The sequence below is a fragment of the Notechis scutatus genome, chromosome 1 (genome assembly GCF_049901735.1).
Source record: "Notechis scutatus isolate UNSWTSFEM ecotype Mainland chromosome 1, rNotScu1.2, whole genome shotgun sequence".
In the NCBI taxonomy this organism is placed as follows: domain Eukaryota; kingdom Metazoa; phylum Chordata; class Lepidosauria; order Squamata; family Elapidae; genus Notechis; species Notechis scutatus.
This window is the reverse complement of record NC_142009.1, coordinates 106,582,056-106,602,889: the sequence shown is the minus strand read 5'-3', so window position 1 is coordinate 106,602,889 and position 20,834 is coordinate 106,582,056. Positions and strand designations below refer to the sequence as shown.

The following is a 20,834-nucleotide window of genomic DNA, read 5'->3' as shown; positions in this document are numbered from 1 at the left end:
GCAGCGGAGATTCTGGCTTCCCACCTTTTTCAACGGCTGGCTCAAGTTCACGCCTAAATATCACAGGCGCCATTCCCCGCTGGTTTCCCTTTTGGGGGACCAGGACAGTACCTTCCCACTTCGTTCTCCCTGGCTTTAGTTCTCCCTTGTCTGGCTGACATTGGATAAGCAGGCTAGTCATTAAACAGGAATTTCTTTGCAATTGCCTTTGGATCATTTCATTGGAGTGAAGCCGCAACTGCCATTTTAAACAGCGGGACGTTTTTTTTTTGACAGGAAAGGATCCACCTCAGGTCCTGTATGCCTGGTTTCCCTTGTTGGGGCCCAGGGATCCAGAATTTTTCTTGCTTGGAGCGCTTGCGGGTTTCCCTTGTTGGGGACCCTTAGATACTGTTTACCATATACACAGTTATACTTATAGATATAGGCATATATCTATGTATATGGGTGTGTGTGTATATATATATATATATATATATACTTACACTCCTGAAGGAGCGTTCTACTTTCAACCACAGGGGAAGGCATCACCCCAAAGTACAAATATTAATAACAATAATAATAATAATAATAATAATAATAATAATAATAATAATAATAATAATAATATTTTTTAAAAAAAATTAAAAATTAAAGTCAGAGGCAAGAGAATCAGTCATCCACAATGGAAGGTGACAACACTTTCCGCTCCAAGACAAATAAGTCCTGAGATAAGCCAGTGGGCCCCAAAAAGCCCTCTAAGGTGGTGGATAAGGATGCCCATAGATGGCACCTAGCTTTGGAAAGGCAATTGCAGAAACGAGCCAGGGAGGCAGACAAGATGGCTATGACACAATAATTGGATCAGGACCCAAGTCCATTGTTGGGGCCCTTGGACTTATCTACCCAGCCCAGGCAGGCTGTTTCTGGGCAACCTCCCATAGGCACATCTCCTCCAATGAGCACTGCCTGGCTAATCCCAGAGGCAACCTTCACCCCTCCGGTTGCCGGCCTAAGACAGGAGGAGGGATTACCTGAGTCTATTCCCATCGAAATGAGGCAATGGATGGAGATGGCAATTCAAAGGGGCATTGCGACTGGAGTTCAGCAATCCATCAGGACCAGACACTTCTCGGCCACTTCAGATGCGGGATCCCTGTCTGCTTGATCCTTTGCGCATATGGGACAACACCAAACTCAGGTATTCCCCAATATTCCTAACATACCAGCCCAGGGTCTTCGGGAGGAGGTGGAATTTGAGGATCAGGATGTTCCCATGGAGGTGGGGTTGATCCATCAGATGGACTTGGGGTTGTCAGAGGCTGATCTACTAGAACGAGGAATGTCGGACGACGAAGGCCTCATTCCGGACCAACCTATCTTTTCTGGCCTTTTTCGCCCGCACCTCTTTAAATCTTTACTGTTCAAGGCAAAGAACACCGCTAAACTAGGCACATCAAACCCTCATCCATCGTCAACAGGGTCTCAGGACGAATCCGAGGATCTAATATTCTCACAATCAGCTAATGAGGCGGAAACTATTCCTGTCCCTCGTATGTTTGCTGAATTAGTACAAAATCAATGGGCATCAGCAGCATCATACCCAGCCCCAACAGGGTATGATAAACGATATAATTTGGCACCAGAGTTTTCAAATTTTCTCAAAACGCCAGAGGTGGATAAGCCCATTGTGGCACTGGCCTCTTCTTCAACCTTTCCCAATGAGGCCGAGGAAGCCCTGAGACCGGAAGAAAAGAGAGCAGAATTGGCACTCCGTAGGGTGCATGTTTCTGATGCCTGGGCCATTAGGGCAGCTACAGCTGCATCCTTTTTTACACGGTCCTCCCTACGATGGCTCTTCCACTTGAGGGATATATTACCGGCATCAAATGTCAGAGCCCACCAGGATAGAGCTAAGATAATTGCAGCAGCAGAATTATCCGCCGATGCCACATTTAATGCAGTCAAATTCTCGTCTAGGGCCATATCATCTCACGTATCAGCACGGAGACTGCTATGGCTCAGACATCGGCAGGCGGATACCAAGCATAAATGTAAGCTGGCATCAGCCCCAATATCGGGGGATAAATTATTTGGCAGTGTCTTGGAGCCCCTCCTTATAGAGAATAGAAACAAGAAAAAAGTGCTTCCCCCTCTTTTTCGGAGATCTGAAAACAGAACGCCCCAGTCATTTCGAAGGGGTTCCTTTCGGCCCTACTATCAAGGCCCATACCTTCCCAGATCTCAGAGAACATCAGGCTGCCGGCCCAGTTTTAGACAGGATAGGTCTGAATCTTCCGATAGAGGTCAGCGGGGAGGCCAAAACAGAAGAAATCCCAGAGGTACCAGAGGTTGATTTTTTCATCGCCCCAAGTGAGTCCTTGACAGCAGTTCCCATTGGAGGGTGGCTAAAATTGTTTGCTGATCAATGGGACAGCTGCACCTCAGATGCATGGGTCAGGGACACTGTTAGGCTTGGTTTGTTGCTAGAGTTTCAATCCTCCCCCTCCTCCGAACTTTTCCATTAGAAGCCCTAGGTCCACGGATCCCATTAAGAGGGCGTTGATGCAGGAGGCTATCAGTCACCTTCTACATATTCAGGCCATTAGAGAGGTCCCATTTGAACAGCGGGGTCAAGGCTGTTACTCTCTATTGTTTGTGATACCAAAGAGTTCAGGGGGCTGGAGAGCAATTCTGGACCTCAAACATCTGAACAGATCGTTGGTTTATCGAAAATTCAAGATGACTACTCTCCAGTCCATCCTGCTCAACATCAGAGAAAACGATGTCCTGATCTCTATAGATCTCATAGAGGCTTATCTACATATACCAATTAGACCTGCTCACTACAAATATCTTAGATTTTGCTATTGTGATCGGCACTACGAATATATCGCCCTACCATTCGGTCTGGCTTCAGCCCCTAGGACTTTTACCAAGGTCCTAGAGGCTTTGGCTGCCGCCCTCAGGGTCAAATCTATTCGTTTACAATGTTATCTGGATGATATTTTAATTTTATTCATCTTCCAGACACCAAGCAAATTTGGATACCAAGATTACTCTGGAGACCCTTCAAGATCACGGCTTTTCCATAAATTGGGATAAAAGCCATTTGATCCCCTCAACTAGGTTAGTTCATTTAGGGGCAGTGATAGATACTGTGGAGGGCAAGGTCCTGCTCTCTCAGGACAGGTTAAACAGTATCCAGTCTTTGGCCAGAGAGATCAGAGCCTTAAAGAGGGTTTCCCTGGCAGTGCTGTCTCAACTGTTAGGGAAACTGATTTCTTGTATTTCCATTGTGCCTTGGGCTCGATTCCATTCTAGAGAGCAACAATGGTTCCTGCTGCCTTTCCAGCAATCCAGAAGAGCCACTTCCAACATCCGGATAAAGGTACCGCACAGTGTTCTCCAATCGCTCCACTGGTGGTCGGAAAAAACGATAAACAAGGGGTGTCCTTTCAAGGAAACTCACAGGGCAATGATCACAACCGATGCCAGCCTGGTAGGATGGGGAGCTCACTTCCAATCCCACACTGCGCAGGGAATTTGGACTATTTCCGAACAATCACAAAGCATCAACTTGTTGAAGCTGTGAGCAGTTCACCTGGCCTTACGCAGTTTTCTGCCCCTTTTCCAATCACGCCATGTTCTGGTCTTGACAGACAATATCACAACCAAGGCCCACGTAAACAGACAGGGGGGTACCCATTCCAAACTTCTGATGCGGGAGACGGCCAAGTTGTTCAAGTGGGCCAAGGCCAATCTGTTTTTGCTCAAGGCAGAACACATAGCAGGGGCCTTGAACACACAAGCGGACTGGCTCAGCAGAGGCACGATAGATCAGGCAGAGTGGCGCCTACACCCGTCTGTCTTCCAGGAAGCAGTGTGGAGGTTTGGGCAACCGGTGATCGATCTATTTGCCTCTCCTCTCAACACCCAATTGCCCCGGTATATTTCAAGGTACCTGACTCAGGGGCGGAGGCCGTCAACGCCCTGCAATGTCAGTGGCCTCCTGGACTTCTATACGCGTTTCCTCCACTCCCGGTAATACCCAGGTTGATCCAGAAGTTATTGGAGGAACGAGCGGAATTGATATTGGTCGCCCCTTACTGGCCCAGACGAACGTGGTTCGCTGGTTTACAGGACCTGTCAAGGGAACAACCTTGGAAAATTCCACCATCGAAGGTTTCCCTCTCCCAAGGGCTGATACTTCACCCGGACCCACAATGGCTCAGTCTAGCCGTATGGAGGTTGAGCGAAGCCATTTAGGGGCCCAACAGATTTCAGAGGATGCTATTGCCACCATTCAAGCATCCAGACGGTCCTCAACAAATCATATATACGAGGCCACGTGGTCCGCTTTCTGTTGCTGGTGCCGGGGGTCTGAGATCGACCCAACTGCCCCATCAATAGGACAATTATTGGACTTTTTACAGGAGGGCCTATCTCCAAATACTTTACGCAGACAGGTGGCAGCTTTAGCCTCGGTGATATCCTGGAGTGACCTTCACTCCATAGCACACCATCCACATGTCTGCAGCTTTCTTAAGGGTGCTGCAAACTTACGACCTCCTGTAATTCACCGCTATCCCACCTGGGACCTCAACAAGGTGTTAACCGCACTTACAACTGGCCCATTCGAGCCTTTAAGAACCGTTAGTCTCAAATTCCTGACATATAAGGTGGTCTTCTTGATTGCAATCATGTCAACAAGGAGGATTTCCGAACTGGCGGCATTGTCAATGAGAAAGGACCTGTGAGTGTTTCATGCGGACAGAGTGGTTCTCAGATTGGATCCATCGTTCACTCCTAAAGTAAATTCAGCCTTCCACAGAGCGCAGGAGTTGGTGCTTCCAAATTTTTGTCCGAAACAATCTCATAGACTGGAGCATCAATGGCATCGACTTGATGTTTGAAGGGCGTTAAGCATCTATCTAGACCACATGGCGGCATTTCGAAAGTCTGAGGCTCTATTCCTATCCTCCAACCCATCCACTTTCGATGACCATTGGTAGATGGTTGAGAGCCACCATAGCTAAAAGTTATGAATGCCAGTCCATTTCAGTTCCTAAGGGCATTACAGCCCACTCAACAAGGAGTGCTGCAACATCAGCAGCATGGGCCACAAGGGCTTCCATAGACGAAATTTGCAGAGCGGCAACTTGGGCTTCACCATTGTCCTTTGTCAGAAATTATAAAATTGATGTTTATGCCTCAGCGGATGCTTCATTTGGCAGAAGAGTCCTGCAGAGGGTCCACAGAGTTTAGGAGTGGATTTCAATCCAGATGGAGTCCCTCCCTTAGGACAGGCCAAGCTTTGGTATGTCCCACTTCTGGATGCTCTGAACAGCTCATGGGAGAAAGGGCGTTGGTACTTACCTGATACGCCCATTCTCTGTGAGCTGTGAAGAGCATCCAGCCCCACCCATTTCTTTCCGTCTGGTGGGGTTCCATTCCAGTCAGGGATCCAGATTAGGTGATGAGTTCCGAACTTTGGCACTCAGTCTTCGCAAAACTGGGGGACGCTGGGGAGGTGTCCCGTGGAGGGGGAGGAGCGTCCCGGAGTTTTAAGCCCAGCCTTTCCAGAAGAGACTGAAGCACCTCCCACTTCTGGATGCTCTTCACAGCTCACAGAGAACGGGCGTATCAGGTAAGTACCAACGCCCTATATCAAGACTAAATCCAAAATTATTCCAGATTTTAAAGTAAGATTGAGGAACCTGTGATCCTCCACCTATTGCTAAATTCCAAGATATTGATGCAACTCTCAACCAGCAAGCTCTCTAATAAGGAATGCTAAAAAATGTAGATCAACAACATCTGTTGAACTATCCCTCCTTTGAACGTATAATCATTATTTTGATATAGACATGTAAATGAACTGGAAAGCAGTTAATATAATCAAGTTGCCCTGTTTCATTTAATAGAACCATGCATTCATTATTTACAATTTATTTTATTTATTTATTTATTTGATTTGCCAATTGTTTACAAGATAATAAGTATAAGTGTATGCATAGTTGTGAATACATGAAATGGGTACATATAAGAAAAATAAAAGAAGAATAAGAGAAACAATAGGACAGGCACGTTTGTGCGCTTATGCTGATAAACAATGCTCTTATGTAAAGACGTCAATTTACAATATCTAGACCATGATTATATTACAACAATAAAATAATATAATTTTAGAGAATTAGTAAATCCAAGCAAGAGCTTTAAGAACAAGATAACCATAATTGTTGTGAGTATGGGGAGTAAGGCCAGTATGAGATACCAATGGCATAATGAAAACATTTGTAGATCTGCTTCATTTCACAGGAGAGTTGCTATAATAAAGCTAGATTTGTTTTTTAAAATCTATAGAAAGATAATTATAAATAATTGGAACACTGGTTTTAATATCTGTATTTTATAGGTGACTGACAAAGTTCTAATATGTGGTCAAAGGCTCAAGTTCTACTAGGTTTGATTCATTACAGTCATTTATATTCGTGTAACAAATAATTTTTTCTAAAAAGTTTTACAAGTGAGTCAAAGATAATTAGACTTAAATAAGCTTCTCATCAAGAATGGGTCCTTCAGAAGTGCTTCACTTGCTTTCTGTGACGGTGCCTCTATGGGTCCCCTCAGGAAGCTTTTTTCACAAAAGAAATTATGATGAAGCCAGACTGATTGACCTATAGTAAATAAAAAGATAAAACTAGAAACTTTTCTTTCGGGTTTAATGGAAAAAGACTTGAATATTATTATTTTTTGGAACTTTGATGTTATATATGTTGATGGCAGCAAGATCACTTAATGCACAAAAATGGAAGGATACTTTGATCCCGAAAATGGAAAAATGGCTGCAAAAGTTAACGGAGTTAGCAGAGATGGCTAAATTGACTGCTTTGATAAAAGAAAAAAAACATAAGTATGTTTGTTTCTACGTGGAAACCGCTTCTGGACTTTCTACTTGAGGTGGAAAAAAATGAAACTTTGATTTTGGGTTTTACCAATTAGATAGATTTGTTGATATAGAAATGGCTATTCCATACTACTATGTAAAAGTAAAAAGTTGAGGTTGGATGTTATTATCTTATTATACTGCACAAAAGGGAGTCAGAAATCAATGCCTTTTCTTTCTTTTTCCCTTCTTTTCTGCATTCTTCCTTTTCCCTCCTCCTATTTTTCCTATTTGTTTTTATATTTTTTGTATTTTATGTTACAAACAAATAATAACAAAGAATTGCTTCATTTTCTCTCAGTTTTATATATTTATTTATAAAGGATTTGCTCCAAGTAATAATAAACTGTAAATGTCCCTTAGAAAAATAGAGTGCACAATTTTAAAATAAGTAAAACATGCATACAATCCTAAAATAAATGAAAGGTCAGCAGAGTAGGGGCCAGCCTAATCTCAGAAGGGGTGGTATTCCAGAAGATGGATATCATGGCAGAAAAGATTGCTCAAGGACTCACCAGCCGACACTCCTTGGCCGATGGTACACATAACATGTCTCTCGTCAAATTGTGTAGGATGGGTAACTGGAAAGGAGTCTGTCCATCCACCCATCTTTGTCTGTCTGCCTATCAATCCATCCATCTATCTTTATCTATCTATCTATCTATCTATCTATCTATCTATCTATCTATCTATCTATCTATCTATCTATCGCTATGCATAGGCATTCCATCTAAGACTAATTAAAAATAATTTACTTACATTTAAAATTGGATACCATAATGACGCTGAATAATCCAGACAAATATGTTATTTGGAAAAACTGTAAGTAATGATTGGTCAGATAACCACATAGCAAAACTTATTAAAAATTGAAATAATTTTCTGTAATAAAAGTCCTCAGTTTGAAAGGCAAAGCTGAATGTGTCCAAACCCATACATTAAGAACATTAGATGAAAAAAAAAGTTGTATTTTCATTGTTACCAACATGCTTTCCAGCAGAAACAGCTGGGGAAAAGGGAAAAAAATTCAGAAGATTTTGGGTTTGTATTATATTAGTCCCTTATTAAAACCTTATTAAATGCTTTGTTGCTGTATTTTTCCATTAATTTGGCTTCAGGCAGTGGTGGGTTTCAAAGATTTTTCCTACGGTTCCAACTCACCTTCTGCTGCAAGCCCTGTGTGTAAAACAGCTGATGCAGGGCAATCAGCTGTGCCGTGCGAACCAGCTGATAAAATAACAGATAATCAGAGTTGGAAGAGACCTTGTAGGTCATCTAGTCCAACCCCCCGCCCAAGCGGGAGACCCTGCACCATTTCTGACAAATGGCAGTCAATCTCTTCTTGAAAGTCTCAAGTGATGATGCTCCCACAACTTCTGAGGGCAAGCTCTTCCATTGATTGATTGTTCTCACTGTCCTTGTTCAGTTTCCATCCATCGTTCCTGTCTGGCCTACAGGTGCTTTAGAAAATAGCTTGACCCCTTCCTCTCTGTGGCAGCCCCTCAAATATTAGAAGACTGCTATCATGTCTCCCCTGGTCCTTCTCTTCACTAGACTAGCCAAGCCCAGTTCCTGTAACCATTCTTCAAAAGTTTTAGTCTCCAGTCCCCTAATCATCCTGGTTGCTCTTCTCTGTACTTTTTCTAGAATCTCAACATCTATTTTTTAATGTGGTGACCAAAACTGGTTGCAGTACTCCAGGTGTGGTCGTACTAAGGTTTTATAGAGAAGTATTAGTACCTCACTTGATCTCAATTGTATCCCTCTGTTAATGCAATTTAGGATTGCATTCACTTTTTTGGCGGCTGCTGCACACTGCTGGCTCATATTTAGCTGGTTGTCCACTAAGACTCCAAGATCCCTCTCACAGTTACTGCTATTGAGCCTGGTTTCACTCAGTCTATATGTGTATGTTTGGTTTTTCTTGCCAAAGTGTAGGACTTTACTTTTCTCTACATTGAATTTCATTTTGTTTCATGTGGCCGAGTGTTCTAATCTGTCAAGATCCATCTGGATCTTGAGCCTATCTTCTTGGGTGTTAGCTATTCCTGCCAGTTTAGTATCACCTGCAAATTTGGTAAGTTCCCCTTCTATTCCCTCATCTAAGTTGTTAATGAAGATATTGAAGAGTACTGGGCCTAAGATGGAACCTTGTGGCACCCCACTGCTTACTTCCCTCCATGTAGACTTAGACCCATTAAGGACTACTCGTTGAGTACGGTTTGTGCTATCTATTTCACGTTTTTCTAGCTTACCATGAAGTAGGTTGTGGTCTACTTTGTCGAATGCCTTGCTGAAAGCTGAGGTTGAAAAGCTGGAAATAAAGGTCAGTATAGAGCCGGGACAGGTGGTAGGGCCCAGCAGCCGATCATTGGAGCAAACCAGTTCGCTCACAGATGATCCTCAGAACTACCTGTTCCGCTGAACAGGTAGAATACCACCACTGGCTTCAGGGTTTTTGTTAATGTTGCTAACCTAAAATAGTGGATAATCTTCACATCTGAGATTAACAGGTGGTAACGAAGGAGCTTTCTTGACTGTTGCAACTTATCTAGCATATCTTCTTGGAAAATCTTCCATAATGCCTAATTTGTTATTGTTAGTCACTCTCAAAGTTTTTACAGTACTTTAAAATATGCTCAGGAATTTCTTCATATTGAATGGTTACTATAATAATGCCATGTGAAGCCTTAGTCAGATTCATTGTTTCATGCTGCTATTTCTCTTTCATGTTGTATCAGTTGATGACTGAATGGTGTAACCTGTGACATTCTAAAATGTTATGTTGAAAAGTGGCAAATAATTGTCAGCTCTTCAAGGTAGTTTAGATCAAAAACAAACACTGCAGGGATTCCAGGAATGCTACTTTATTGTTGTAGGTTATAATATCAAAATGATGAAAGCCTGTCAACAAAATCAAAGTAGAATGAATTTCTTTCTTACTCTTATTTTAGTCTCTGCACTATGTAATATTTTCTGCAAATCTCCCCTTAGTGGTTATTTCATACTTTCCTCTGGGTCATCTCTAAATTCCTTTACAATAATAAAAACAGACAACAAACATTGTTTCACATGTTCATTCTATTTCATCTTAGTAAAAACTTGTATAAATAAATATTTATATAATTAGATATAAAAGCAGTTCACTGGAGATTGAGGGAATGCATGTGATGTAAAATTTATTTACATATATAGAAAGTATATCCATACAGACATACCTACCAAATTGAGCATTAATATTTGAATCCCTGTCAAATTTCAGGGGCGAGGATGTGATATTCCAGATATTATGGCATAACAGCTCCCAGAATCATTCACCATTGGTCAGTTGGTCAGTCTCTGCCAGGACTGGAAAATAATTTCTTGGAAAAGATGAATGGATGATGAATGGATGGGTGGATTCTTCTCCCCCCCCCCCCTTGGCATATGTAGATTTAGTAGACCCTTTATATAAAGAACTAAAGAAACTCTCCATTCATTCATTCTAGTAAGAGAAAGCCCACAATTCTTTTGAGGGGAGGGGAGTGCTGAACATGAAGAACTGCTAAAGCATCAGTGTAAGGTTTCCAAGTGATGAAATCCATTTAAAAAGAAAAGTACAAAGTCCCTCTTCCAAGACAATTTCTTTTATTTAGGAAAGCATCAAATTGGCAAAGTCCGTGGTAATTCTGGCTCTGATCCAACCCGGAATTACCCCACAATATTACAAGTTAGAAACAACCCCCAAAAGTCACATTCTCCAATAGAAGTAATTCAACGTTGCTTGATGTGGTAAATCTCCACCTCCAGGGGCCCAAGCAAGGACAGCTCGTTTCCCACGAGAAGATCACCTAGCCAAAACAACGCTCTTTATCTCCACTCCTCCCCACTTAGGAGTGTGGCAAACCTGAAACCCTTCCCCCCATGACTGCCACAGAGAAAGTAAGAAAAAGAATATATACTTAGACAAACTAAAATGGCTACACTTATGTCAATTTCGGGCTTGACAATCAGCATATTTTAATAGTTTGGCAATATGATTATATATTATAAAACTAGAATGACTTTTAATTAGATCTGAAAACAAGCAAGTTATATATTGAAATTCCTCAGATGCTAGCTACTCCTTTACTACATACAGTATGGCAACCAATTTTTGTACTGATATTTAAATTCAGTTTATAGTTTCCTGTCAGAGAATTTCCTGTTTTAAATCTATTTGGGAATAAGGTAATAACAATCTAAAGTTAAACTTGGATGAGATTTTCAGAATTGACATGCAGTGTAAACTGCAAAATGCATAAAATATAGAGTATGCAATTTCTCTTTTAATTGAAGTTGTTGTAGAGGTTGGGATAGAGGCAATCTTGATTAAATATTTCATATCTACTGAGGGTTGAAGGAGGAATATTGAATCTTTCTTTCTGAGCCCAGGTCATCTACAAAAACCTTTCCCTCTCTTCTTACACTGTGTGTGTGGTGCTTTAAAAACTGCAGAAAAATATCTCCATAAATTAGTTTACATACAGCATTTGTAGATTAAGACTGAGAAGTCATTTTCTTAGCAGAAAATCCTTGTAAATTCAATATTTTACAGTGGCATTACAAGTTCTGAATGTTGTAAATCCAGTCCTGATAATGTCAAGATTGCACTGAAAGAGGCAATTAACTGGTAAGGCTGACACTGTGATTCTTGGCAAGAGTAAATTTCTAATAAATTACAATATAGGCCTTAGGAAAAATCTCTTTCTAAAATATATGTCTTCAAGAGAGATTTAATTTAATTAATTATTCACCTTAATTCAACTGAATTCTGCATAATTTGCATTGTAAATGGGAGAAATACTTTTTTTTTTACTCCTGAAAAAAATAATTAGATAACTTCTCCCAGCCAGAATAGATAAATAGGGGATAGTCTTTCAGAAACTGTAGTGTAATGTGTTTATGCACGAAAGCAAAGAAGTTAATACATATTAATTGTAACATATTACACTTAGCTTAATGTAAACAATGCATGTACAACTATTTTAGAATGAGGATTCACTAACAGCTGAGCCTTCATGTATCCAATCTTTTCCCTTGCTTTTTCTATCCTGTCTCCTTAAAGTGTAAACCATATAAATTTCTTACACAGTCCTCTTAGTTCTTCATAGAACAAGAAATAAAACTTTTCTTTCTTTTTTTAAAAAAACAAACTTTATTGATTACAAAACCAAAACATCAAACAAACACAAAAAACAGAAGAAGAAAGAAAAAAAATAGAAAAAAAGAAAATGATTTTTTAAAAAACCTAACAATTCTACTATCGACAGTCTATGGTTCCTTGTTTGTTATCAATATTGGTGATACATTTACAAATACATTCTTTCTAATAGCAGCAAGGGAACAAGATTTTTTTTCTTTAAGGAGACAAATCAGGCACTGCTTGTTGAAAAAAACATATATACTAAAAACATTGGGGATTTAAAAATTAAGAATGTTCTGTATTCTGTACATTTGTGATGAAGTTCTTCTTTAATGACCAATCCTTTGCATATCTGTCTTGTAAGTAAAAAGATGGTTATCTCCTATCCCTTTTCTCCCATCTCATAGCAATAGAAGTAGAACAGTTACCACAAGTCTGTGAGTTCAGGCAAGAGTGAGGAAACCTCCTCCAACCCATCGAGGGTCAATTTAGTGACCAATCAGGATTATAGATGTGGTCACGTGACATGGACTACATTTCCCAGGATATGTTAACTACATTTACCATGATGCATTCCCTTAAGGGGACAGCTCACAATTGCTAATTAACTATCCAATTCCCATACACTGGCTGGACAGCACAAAGAACTTGATTCAAACATAATACATTTCCAAATATAATTTAAAAAAGAGAAAGGTAAAGATCTTAATTAATCAAATGTTTGTTATTAGAAAAAAGCTAAGATTGTGAAAAATGGCCATTAATCACATTTTTCAGTGCTGTTGTAACTTTGAATGGTCAGTAAATGAACTGTTGTAAGTCAAGGACTACCTGTATATCATATAAATATAATTGTACTGAAATGATATATTGTATCAACAGTGAGAACATGGAACAACAGATGGCCTCTGTAGTTTAAATTTAACAATATATTAAAGGATTGAGTTAGTACTATATTAATGCTTTATAGGTGTGTTTTAATTTCTATATATGTCACTTATTTAATTACATTTATTATTATAGTCTTTCCTAAGCACAGTTATATTTTTGGCTGTACATCATTGTCTCTTGGTTGTTAGGGTTAGGGTTATTTACCTATAAAATAAAAAATCATAGTCATGGAATGCAGTCTGATCAGTATGATTTAACATTGCAGTCACTCCTGTGCTTGTGTTTGGTAGATATTATGGTCTCAGCATATGGCACTATCTGGCCCAACCTATCTGCACTTAATTAGCACATGGACAGCAGATTGCTATCAAGTTAAACTACAGCTGTAGACTTGACACAGTTGATGAAAACATCTTTATTGCTGCCATCAAAACTGCATGGTATTTGGAAGATTATTTTTATTTTAGATATTATGGAAGATAACAAGATCATATCAAGTAGCTTCATCATAAGCTTTCTCATTTCTAGTAAGATGGAGTTACTTTTCAAAAACAATAATGAAACCACCATATTTCTTCATCTCATTTCGAGAAGATTAACATGATCTTTTTAATTATAGAGATTGAAGATAATGTAACATTGCAACACCAGATATACAAGACCAATAATTACCAATAGCAACACTGAGTCCATTCCCAATAGTTTTCTGATGAACTGTTTTTTTAAAAAAAAATAGGGCTTTACTGAAATTTTCAGAAAAAAAGATTGTTTGGTCTTCCATAAATGCTACATAGAATTACTATGATTTGTGTGCTTTTATAATGCTAGCTAGCAGACATAAGTTGACAAACCTATGCACTTGGATATTTACTTGCAGCTATTATTTTCATGGAAACGTGAATAAAATTATGCAGGGACACTGATATCTGCTGCACTCAGTATTAACATTTATTATTTATTTAGTTCATTTAAATTTATTTAAATATTATAATAGTATTAAACATTTAATGTAATCTTTCAAATATTATATGCCCCTCCGAGTAATATAGTTTAGGAGAAATGAAAATGAATTTTTTTATACTAGTAAATTTTGAAAAAGTATGATTAAGCTGCCCACATATTTATATTATTCATATATTTGTTTATAGATTTGGAATCCTAACAGTAACTGATCATTAGTTACTTGGCATCTTTTACATGTTTTTTTTCTTATTCTTCAAAACATGTTTCTGTTGCTTTTTCAAAAACTGTTAGCTTTCTAAACATTTGTAGTCATCAGAAGTTAAGAGAAAAACTAACCTATTTTTCAACTTAAGTGGATGCCATTGCCTGACTACTAAGGAAACATACTATTTTGAATTATGCTTTACTTTATGAGATGCCCTAAGCATAAAATCAAAAAGTTAACGTAAGAGTGGGAGGGACAGAGGTAGTAGGTGTATTACATTAATGTACACATGACTTCACCTCTTATATCCTTGCCTGTTTTCCAAAAAGTGGAAAAGAGCTCTAACATCACAATGGTAAGGCAGTATTCTTAACATTTTTGTTCTAATCTGAGATTTATTGTCTAAATTAAATCGTTCTAGGCATGTTTCAGAATAAAGACTGTAGTGTTTCTTTAATTAAAGGGGGAAAAAAGATTGCAGCTGACAGATTGGGATGAAGAATATGGTTTGCAAAGTATTTGCTGTTAGGTATGGCAAAATTAGAACAGGAATGCCTTACCTGTTTGGTTGATATTCTTTATCTTTTAGCCTTTTTCATGAACACAACCTTCATCTTGTTTCCTTACTGCACTTAACAACAAATAAACCCTTGTTGTAAGGAAAATAGGAGACAGGTATATTCACTGCCCTGAGTTATATAAATAAAGGTGGAATAAAGAAAACTAATAATATTAACAGTCTTACTTAGAAGTAAACTATTCTGAGGAAAATAAGGCAACCTTTTGTTACAGAGAGCAACAAACTATAGAGCGTACCAGAATACTTTTGATTTAGAAATAAAGTGTCACTTTTCTTTTGCTTTTTGTAACAAGTAAATCTGATTGGTCAATAGTCTCCCAAAAATAAAAGAATGTGGGAATGTCTCTAGATTTTATTTAATGCTACTAGATCTGGACTGCACAAATCTAGATGATCAGTAGTTGCAAGGAAAATATATTATAATTTTTTGCTGTTAACTAGTGGTTGTCTAGATTTTTGCAATACAAATTTGGTATTCCTATTTTCCTTAAATTTACAAAAATGATTTTTGAAGAAAAGTATGATACCCATTGCGTTTCCCATTTAATTTCAGTGTTACCGGTATCAATTTTTTTGCTTTTGCTGAAATGTGTTTTAATCCAAGAAAGTCCTCCAAGAAGCGATTAAAAGAAATTTGATACATTTCCATATTTATTGCCAATGTTTTAATATACACATTTCCATATAAATGTCTCCCATTTTTAATTAACTCAATACCCCCCCCCCCCAAAGAATACCCAAAGTTATAAGAAAGGTAAAAGAAGAAATAAAAGTACACAGGGTACAATATATTTTCACGTACATACATACATACATACATACATACATACACATACAGTTGTACATAGAAATACTTTGTATTAGTCCCGAGTCATGTACGGACAATCTTGTTACATCATTATCTATCTGGCAGCTAAGCTAGTTTAGTTCAGCCAAGAATGTGCTATTTCCATTTGCAGTCCTGAAGCAATTCAAAAATGTGGGTGGGCTGTTTTACCATTGGCAGAAATTCTTGCTTCATCTACAACTCAGCTCCTTAGCATCAAGCAGCAGATACAGTGTTCTGTTCTCAGATTTTGAATGGGAGAAGGTAGCTGATGGTTTCTACAGTTCTCCTTCACAGAAACATCTCAGATTTATTATCCATGCAGATACATACCACCAAGTTTACTTTAAAATATCATCAAGATTTATGGGCATTTGACTTCCAGTTTTAAATAATAAAGTAGTAGGTCATGATCTCAAATCATTGTCAAATCCCACCAACCCCCGCACTGCAATCTTTTGTCTGTCCTTTTGGTTATCTCCTGGAAAATAGAACCCAAATTCCTAAGTACTGACCAACTGTGTCTCTTGCTTGCCTTATTAAAAGTCCTTAATAAAGGAAAATAAATATTTCCATTGTCTGAAGGAAACAAGACAATTGAGCTGGCAACAAATCGACAACTCTAATGAATTTAGTCTAGATCACAGACATCTATAAAGATTCACATTGATATAAAAATAACATGTTCATCAAAGCAGAAATGGCAATTATATAATTTGCACCAGCTGCGTAGACATGTTGTCATTCCCCTTCTCAAGTAATCCTACCCCCCAAAAAAGAAAAGGTAAAACAGTAGGTAAAGAAGAAAATTGGTAGAAGTTCTTCCTTTTATGGAAAAGAAGGCTGGACATTGTGGAGTAAGTCCTATGAAAACAAATTGAAAATGACAAAAATTGTGTTGCCTACGTTGAAAAAAGGGATATTGTGGATTTCTCATCATTCAAGAAAAAATTAGGGAACCCTTAAGAGAATTAGTAAAAGTTTGTTTGCAGTAATATGGATACTTTATTATTCCTAATAAAGGTGAACCTAATTGACAAAGTTATTGTAAAAAGGATGCTGCAGTTACTTTAAAATATCTGGTGGCCAGATTGTCAGAGGAGTGGAGAAATTAAAATGATATGAGGTGCATATTACGAAAAAATGTTTTTTACCCTTCATTGTATGGGACCTCCCGTCTTGTTCCCATCAAACAAAAATAGAAATTATAGACTGAAAACTCTCTGAAATACATTGAAATAGAAATAGAGAGAAAAAGAATGAAACTAGGGGCAAGTATTTTGGGAAAATAATTCCTTTATAGAAAATTGTACTGCAGTTCCAAATGTGAGCTTTGAAAGGATCCAGTTAGATTGGGCATTTTTATTACTAGGTGTCAGTTAAGGGATGAGTGCTTTTTGTCAGTTTTGTCCTATGGGTGAGATGGTTAGGAAAAGTAGCCATAAACTGTTACCAGCTATAAGTCAACCTATTTATTTGTTTTATTGATGGTGGGGCATGGGGGATTGAGCACAGTTGACACATTACTGGTCAGCTGATTTAACTCATCTAAAAACATCAGTTTAACAAAAAGTAAAGATATGAACCTAACAAAAGCAAATAAAGTTAACCAAAGATAAACAAACAATAATAAATAATACCTGACAGGCTCAGCTGACCTCCATGCCTGAAAGAGCAGCCTCGTTTTAAGACCCTTTGAAAACTAACAGGAGTGGGGCCAGTCCTGTTGGGGTGTAATGATGTTCTAAGAGGGCAAGTGCAGTGACACAAAAGGCAGGCTTCCTGAGTCCCACTTAATGACATGCTTTAGGAGGTGAACCTGAAATATACCCCTCCTGCCAGACCTGATGGGGCAGGTAGAGAGAACTGGAGAAAAGTAGTCTCTTAAATCAGGGATCCCCAACCTTTTCGACGCCGCGGCCCGGTTCCGGCGTCAGCTGGGCGCCGCCATCTTTTTTTGACGAAAAATCACTTCCGGTGGCGTCACGGAAGTGATTTTCATCAAAATGGCGGCGCAGCGCTTCAGTGAGCTTTTTCGGGTAGAAATGGCTTTCTACCGGAAAAGCTCACCAACGCTAGGCGCCGCCATCTTTTTGATGAAAAATTGCTTTTTACCAAAAAGATGGCGGCGCCCAGCAACCAGCGCCCGGTAAGGCTTGTTCCGCGGCCCGGTACCGGTCCGTGGACCGGCGGTTGGGGACCCCTGTCTTAAATAACCCAGATTCAGGCCATGGAGGGCTTTACTATGACAAACAGCACTTTGAATTGCAATCAGAGCCTTATTGGGAGCCACTGCAACTTGAAAAACAAAGGAATAAGCCTGTTCTTCCCATTGCAGAACCCCACAGCCACCAGGACAGAATGTCCACAACAACAACATTGGCCAGAGATGCACAACTGGGAACCATCAGTATACTGATGATGCCATTGAATGATTTCACCCGGTGTTAAAATTAAATAGGAATGTTGAGAGCACCAAGTGTGCTGTAGAAAAGTGGGTATGGGTTGGATCCCTATCAACTCTGACTGAAACAACTCTTGGTACTGAATATGTTACCTAGTCTGGTAATGACATGTCTGCAAGCAAACAACCCTACTTGGGAATTCTACCTTGAAAGAAACCAACACCGATACAAAATTGTGACAACTCCCAACCCCTGAATTGTTCTAGAAAGATATCATCAGTGGTTGAGAGGTCAAGAAGAGCAATGATGGATGTACTATCACTATTCCACTAGAGGCCATACACAATAATAGTCATTGGCTTTCAGTCCCATTGGCCTGAAACATTGCTACAAAGGGTTCAAGTAATCTGCTTCCTCCAGGGCTCCCTGATGCATACAATAACTATCTCCTCAACACCTCCCTTAAAAAGAAAATATTGGAGACTGAATAAAACTTGTTCAAACAATGGAATCTATAGAGTAGAGGGGGAATATTATTGGCATCTCCCCAAAGTTAATTAGAAAAGTAATAAGATGTATCTTCACTTAAATCTTTTTCCTTTTTTTTTTACTCCCTTTTGCCTGCTAAAATATCATGTCCAACATTTTTTACATGCCACGGATGTAAAATCGATTCCAAATCCTTGATTATGGATTGGGTACCTACATTTACCAAGATAACTGTACTCCAATCCTAACCCATTTGGTGAGTAAAAAACACAAGATAGCTGAAAAAATGAATATAATGAATTGGTTCACAAAATTCACTGATTGGCATAAAAGGAAAAGAGTTGGCTTTTCACTAGATTTCACTAGATATCCAGAGGAAGCAGCTATACAGGCCAATCACAGGAACTACTTTGCTTTACCAGACTTTACTTCTGGTTAAAGCAAGTATAGACAATGGCAGCAGAACTTGTATGCAAAAGCACACATATTTCAGTTATGCCTGAGCTTGCCTGCAACAAGTTCCACATAGCAAGAGCCCAAAGCAGCAAGGGGGAACATTATTCAGTCACGATCCAAAGCTATAAGCATTGCAGGTAGGTTGTCCAATCAGATCAACCAATTGGAAAGCAAGAGTTTGAAGACTTCAGGTGCAACGTCCAGAGAAGGCAATTGTTCCCAATACGTCTTGTTGAGTAACAATAATCTTTAAGTACATCAGGGGCCAGTCAGGGCTGGGAATGGCTTTCCTAGGCAAGTACTGAACATAGAGAACCTTTGCTTTGTTTGCTGCAGAGTATGGTGTGCCTGAGGGCTGGGCAGGCACTTCAGCTCTTGGTTCTCATCAGCTGACTGTGGGAGCAACTGCTCTAGATGATTACCAACCAGATCAGTCCCAGGTTCATGATTGCTCTCGTTGCTATCAAAATCTTCTGAATTAGTAATGGCCATAATAGTAATTTTTGCACCTGGGAATGTTCTCGTGGGGAGCATTTGCACAGCTTGATTTTTGATGTGCAGTTATTTCAGATTGTTGAAGTAACTTGTTGAAAATGTGGTGGCATCATTCAATTAAAAACCACAGCATATTGTCTACAAACTAATGGCTTAAGAAAAAGAAGAAATGGAACTTTAAAAAGCAAAATAAAGACTTAACTGTTCTTTCACCTCAGTTAGAAAACCCAAAAACTAGGATGCAAAGTTACAATCATTTCTGTTTACCTAACATATAGTACTTCAGGAAAGCCAAACTTTTCACATTTTGAGCTAATCTTTGGTAGGAAAGGTGTAGATCCTCATTATAGTTTCACCGAGTGATTTGGGTAGACAGACTCAGAGGATAAAGAGAAATGTGCAAGCGTGATCTGGCATATTTTTTTAAAAAATCACAGAAATCTTAGAGCCAGTGATGAAGTTGTTAGAGCAAAACCTCAGCAGATCATAAGTTTTCCAGATACATTGGTGTGCACCTGCTATGCATTGGTGAAATCAGGTATATTATAAGTGGAGAACTTTGGTGAATACTGGATTCGAACTATTACATATGGTATTCACATTTTTACGTTGTTAATACAGTGTAACACTGAATATCCTGGCAAATGAGTTTCAGGATTTACCATCTCACAAAGAACATTTTGCTTGTTTTTTCTGCATTACTGATGTCGCTGTGTTTTCTTACCTGAGTGTTGGAGTACAGATGCTATTCACTAAAGTAATAAAGTAAATTATCATATCACCTATAGGGATAATAACAATAAAATAATGTTCAGTGAAGAATTTTAAACCTTTATTATTTCACTAAAGGAGCCAGTTTGGTGTAGTGGTTAAGGCGTCATAGAAACTAGAAGATATGGATTCTAGTCTCACCTAAGGCACAAAGCCAGTTGAGTGACCTTGGGCCAATCACTCATCCTCAGTCCTAGGAAGCAGGCAATTGCAAACCATGTCTGAAAAACCTCGCCAAGGAAACTCAGGAACTTGTCCAGCCAGTTGTCAAGACTGACTCAAAGGCAATTTTTTAAAAAAACTATATTCAAATAAGTTATGAGGATTCCTATACATTTTATGAGAATTTTATGACACTGTCTAAAAACCTAACCAATAGTTTATGTGTACAGCAGATCAATTATATAGTTAAAGGATTTTAGAGTTGACATTGGCCTTACGACAATAAAGTATTCTAGTTTTTCTGGAATTCCTGCAAAATGTTACTTAAATTGGTCTAACTCAAAGGGCTGACAGATCTTGAGTTCTGTATGCAAATGCCTTGAAAGAAAATGATGGAGAATCTAGCCAGTTGTTCTAAGTTTATTAGAGTTTGTAATAAAGAAAAATATGTAGATGTGTATAGAAAGTACTGTAACTTCATTTCTTCTGCATTGTGCTT

General features: G+C 38.9%; 2 protein-coding genes across 2 annotated transcripts in view; both read left to right on the top strand.

Annotated features, from left to right (window-relative positions):
* The window catches only part of CRYBG1 (crystallin beta-gamma domain containing 1), a 121,010-nt gene that overhangs the window by 49,497 nt on the left and 50,679 nt on the right, over nucleotides 1-20,834 (top strand). The window lies entirely within an intron of this gene.
* LOC148132932 (uncharacterized) lies at nucleotides 1,322-19,389 on the top strand. The gene is made up of 2 exons (XM_087954883.1): nucleotides 1,322-2,204; nucleotides 19,244-19,389. Exons 1-2 carry the CDS (start codon nucleotides 1,322-1,324, stop codon nucleotides 19,387-19,389), a joined length of 1,029 nt encoding a protein of 342 aa, XP_087811009.1.

What these genes read in the sequence shown, in the direction of transcription:
- LOC148132932 (XM_087954883.1), top strand. Translation starts at nt 1,322, where the DNA reads ATGTCGGACGACGAAGGCCTCATTCCGGACCAACCTATCTTTTCTGGC. An exon ending in CTTTCGGCCCTACTATCAAG is followed by an intron (nt 2,205 to 19,243) that starts GCCCATACCTTC and finishes TGTTTGCTGCAG; the next exon opens with AGTATGGTGTGCCTGAGGGC.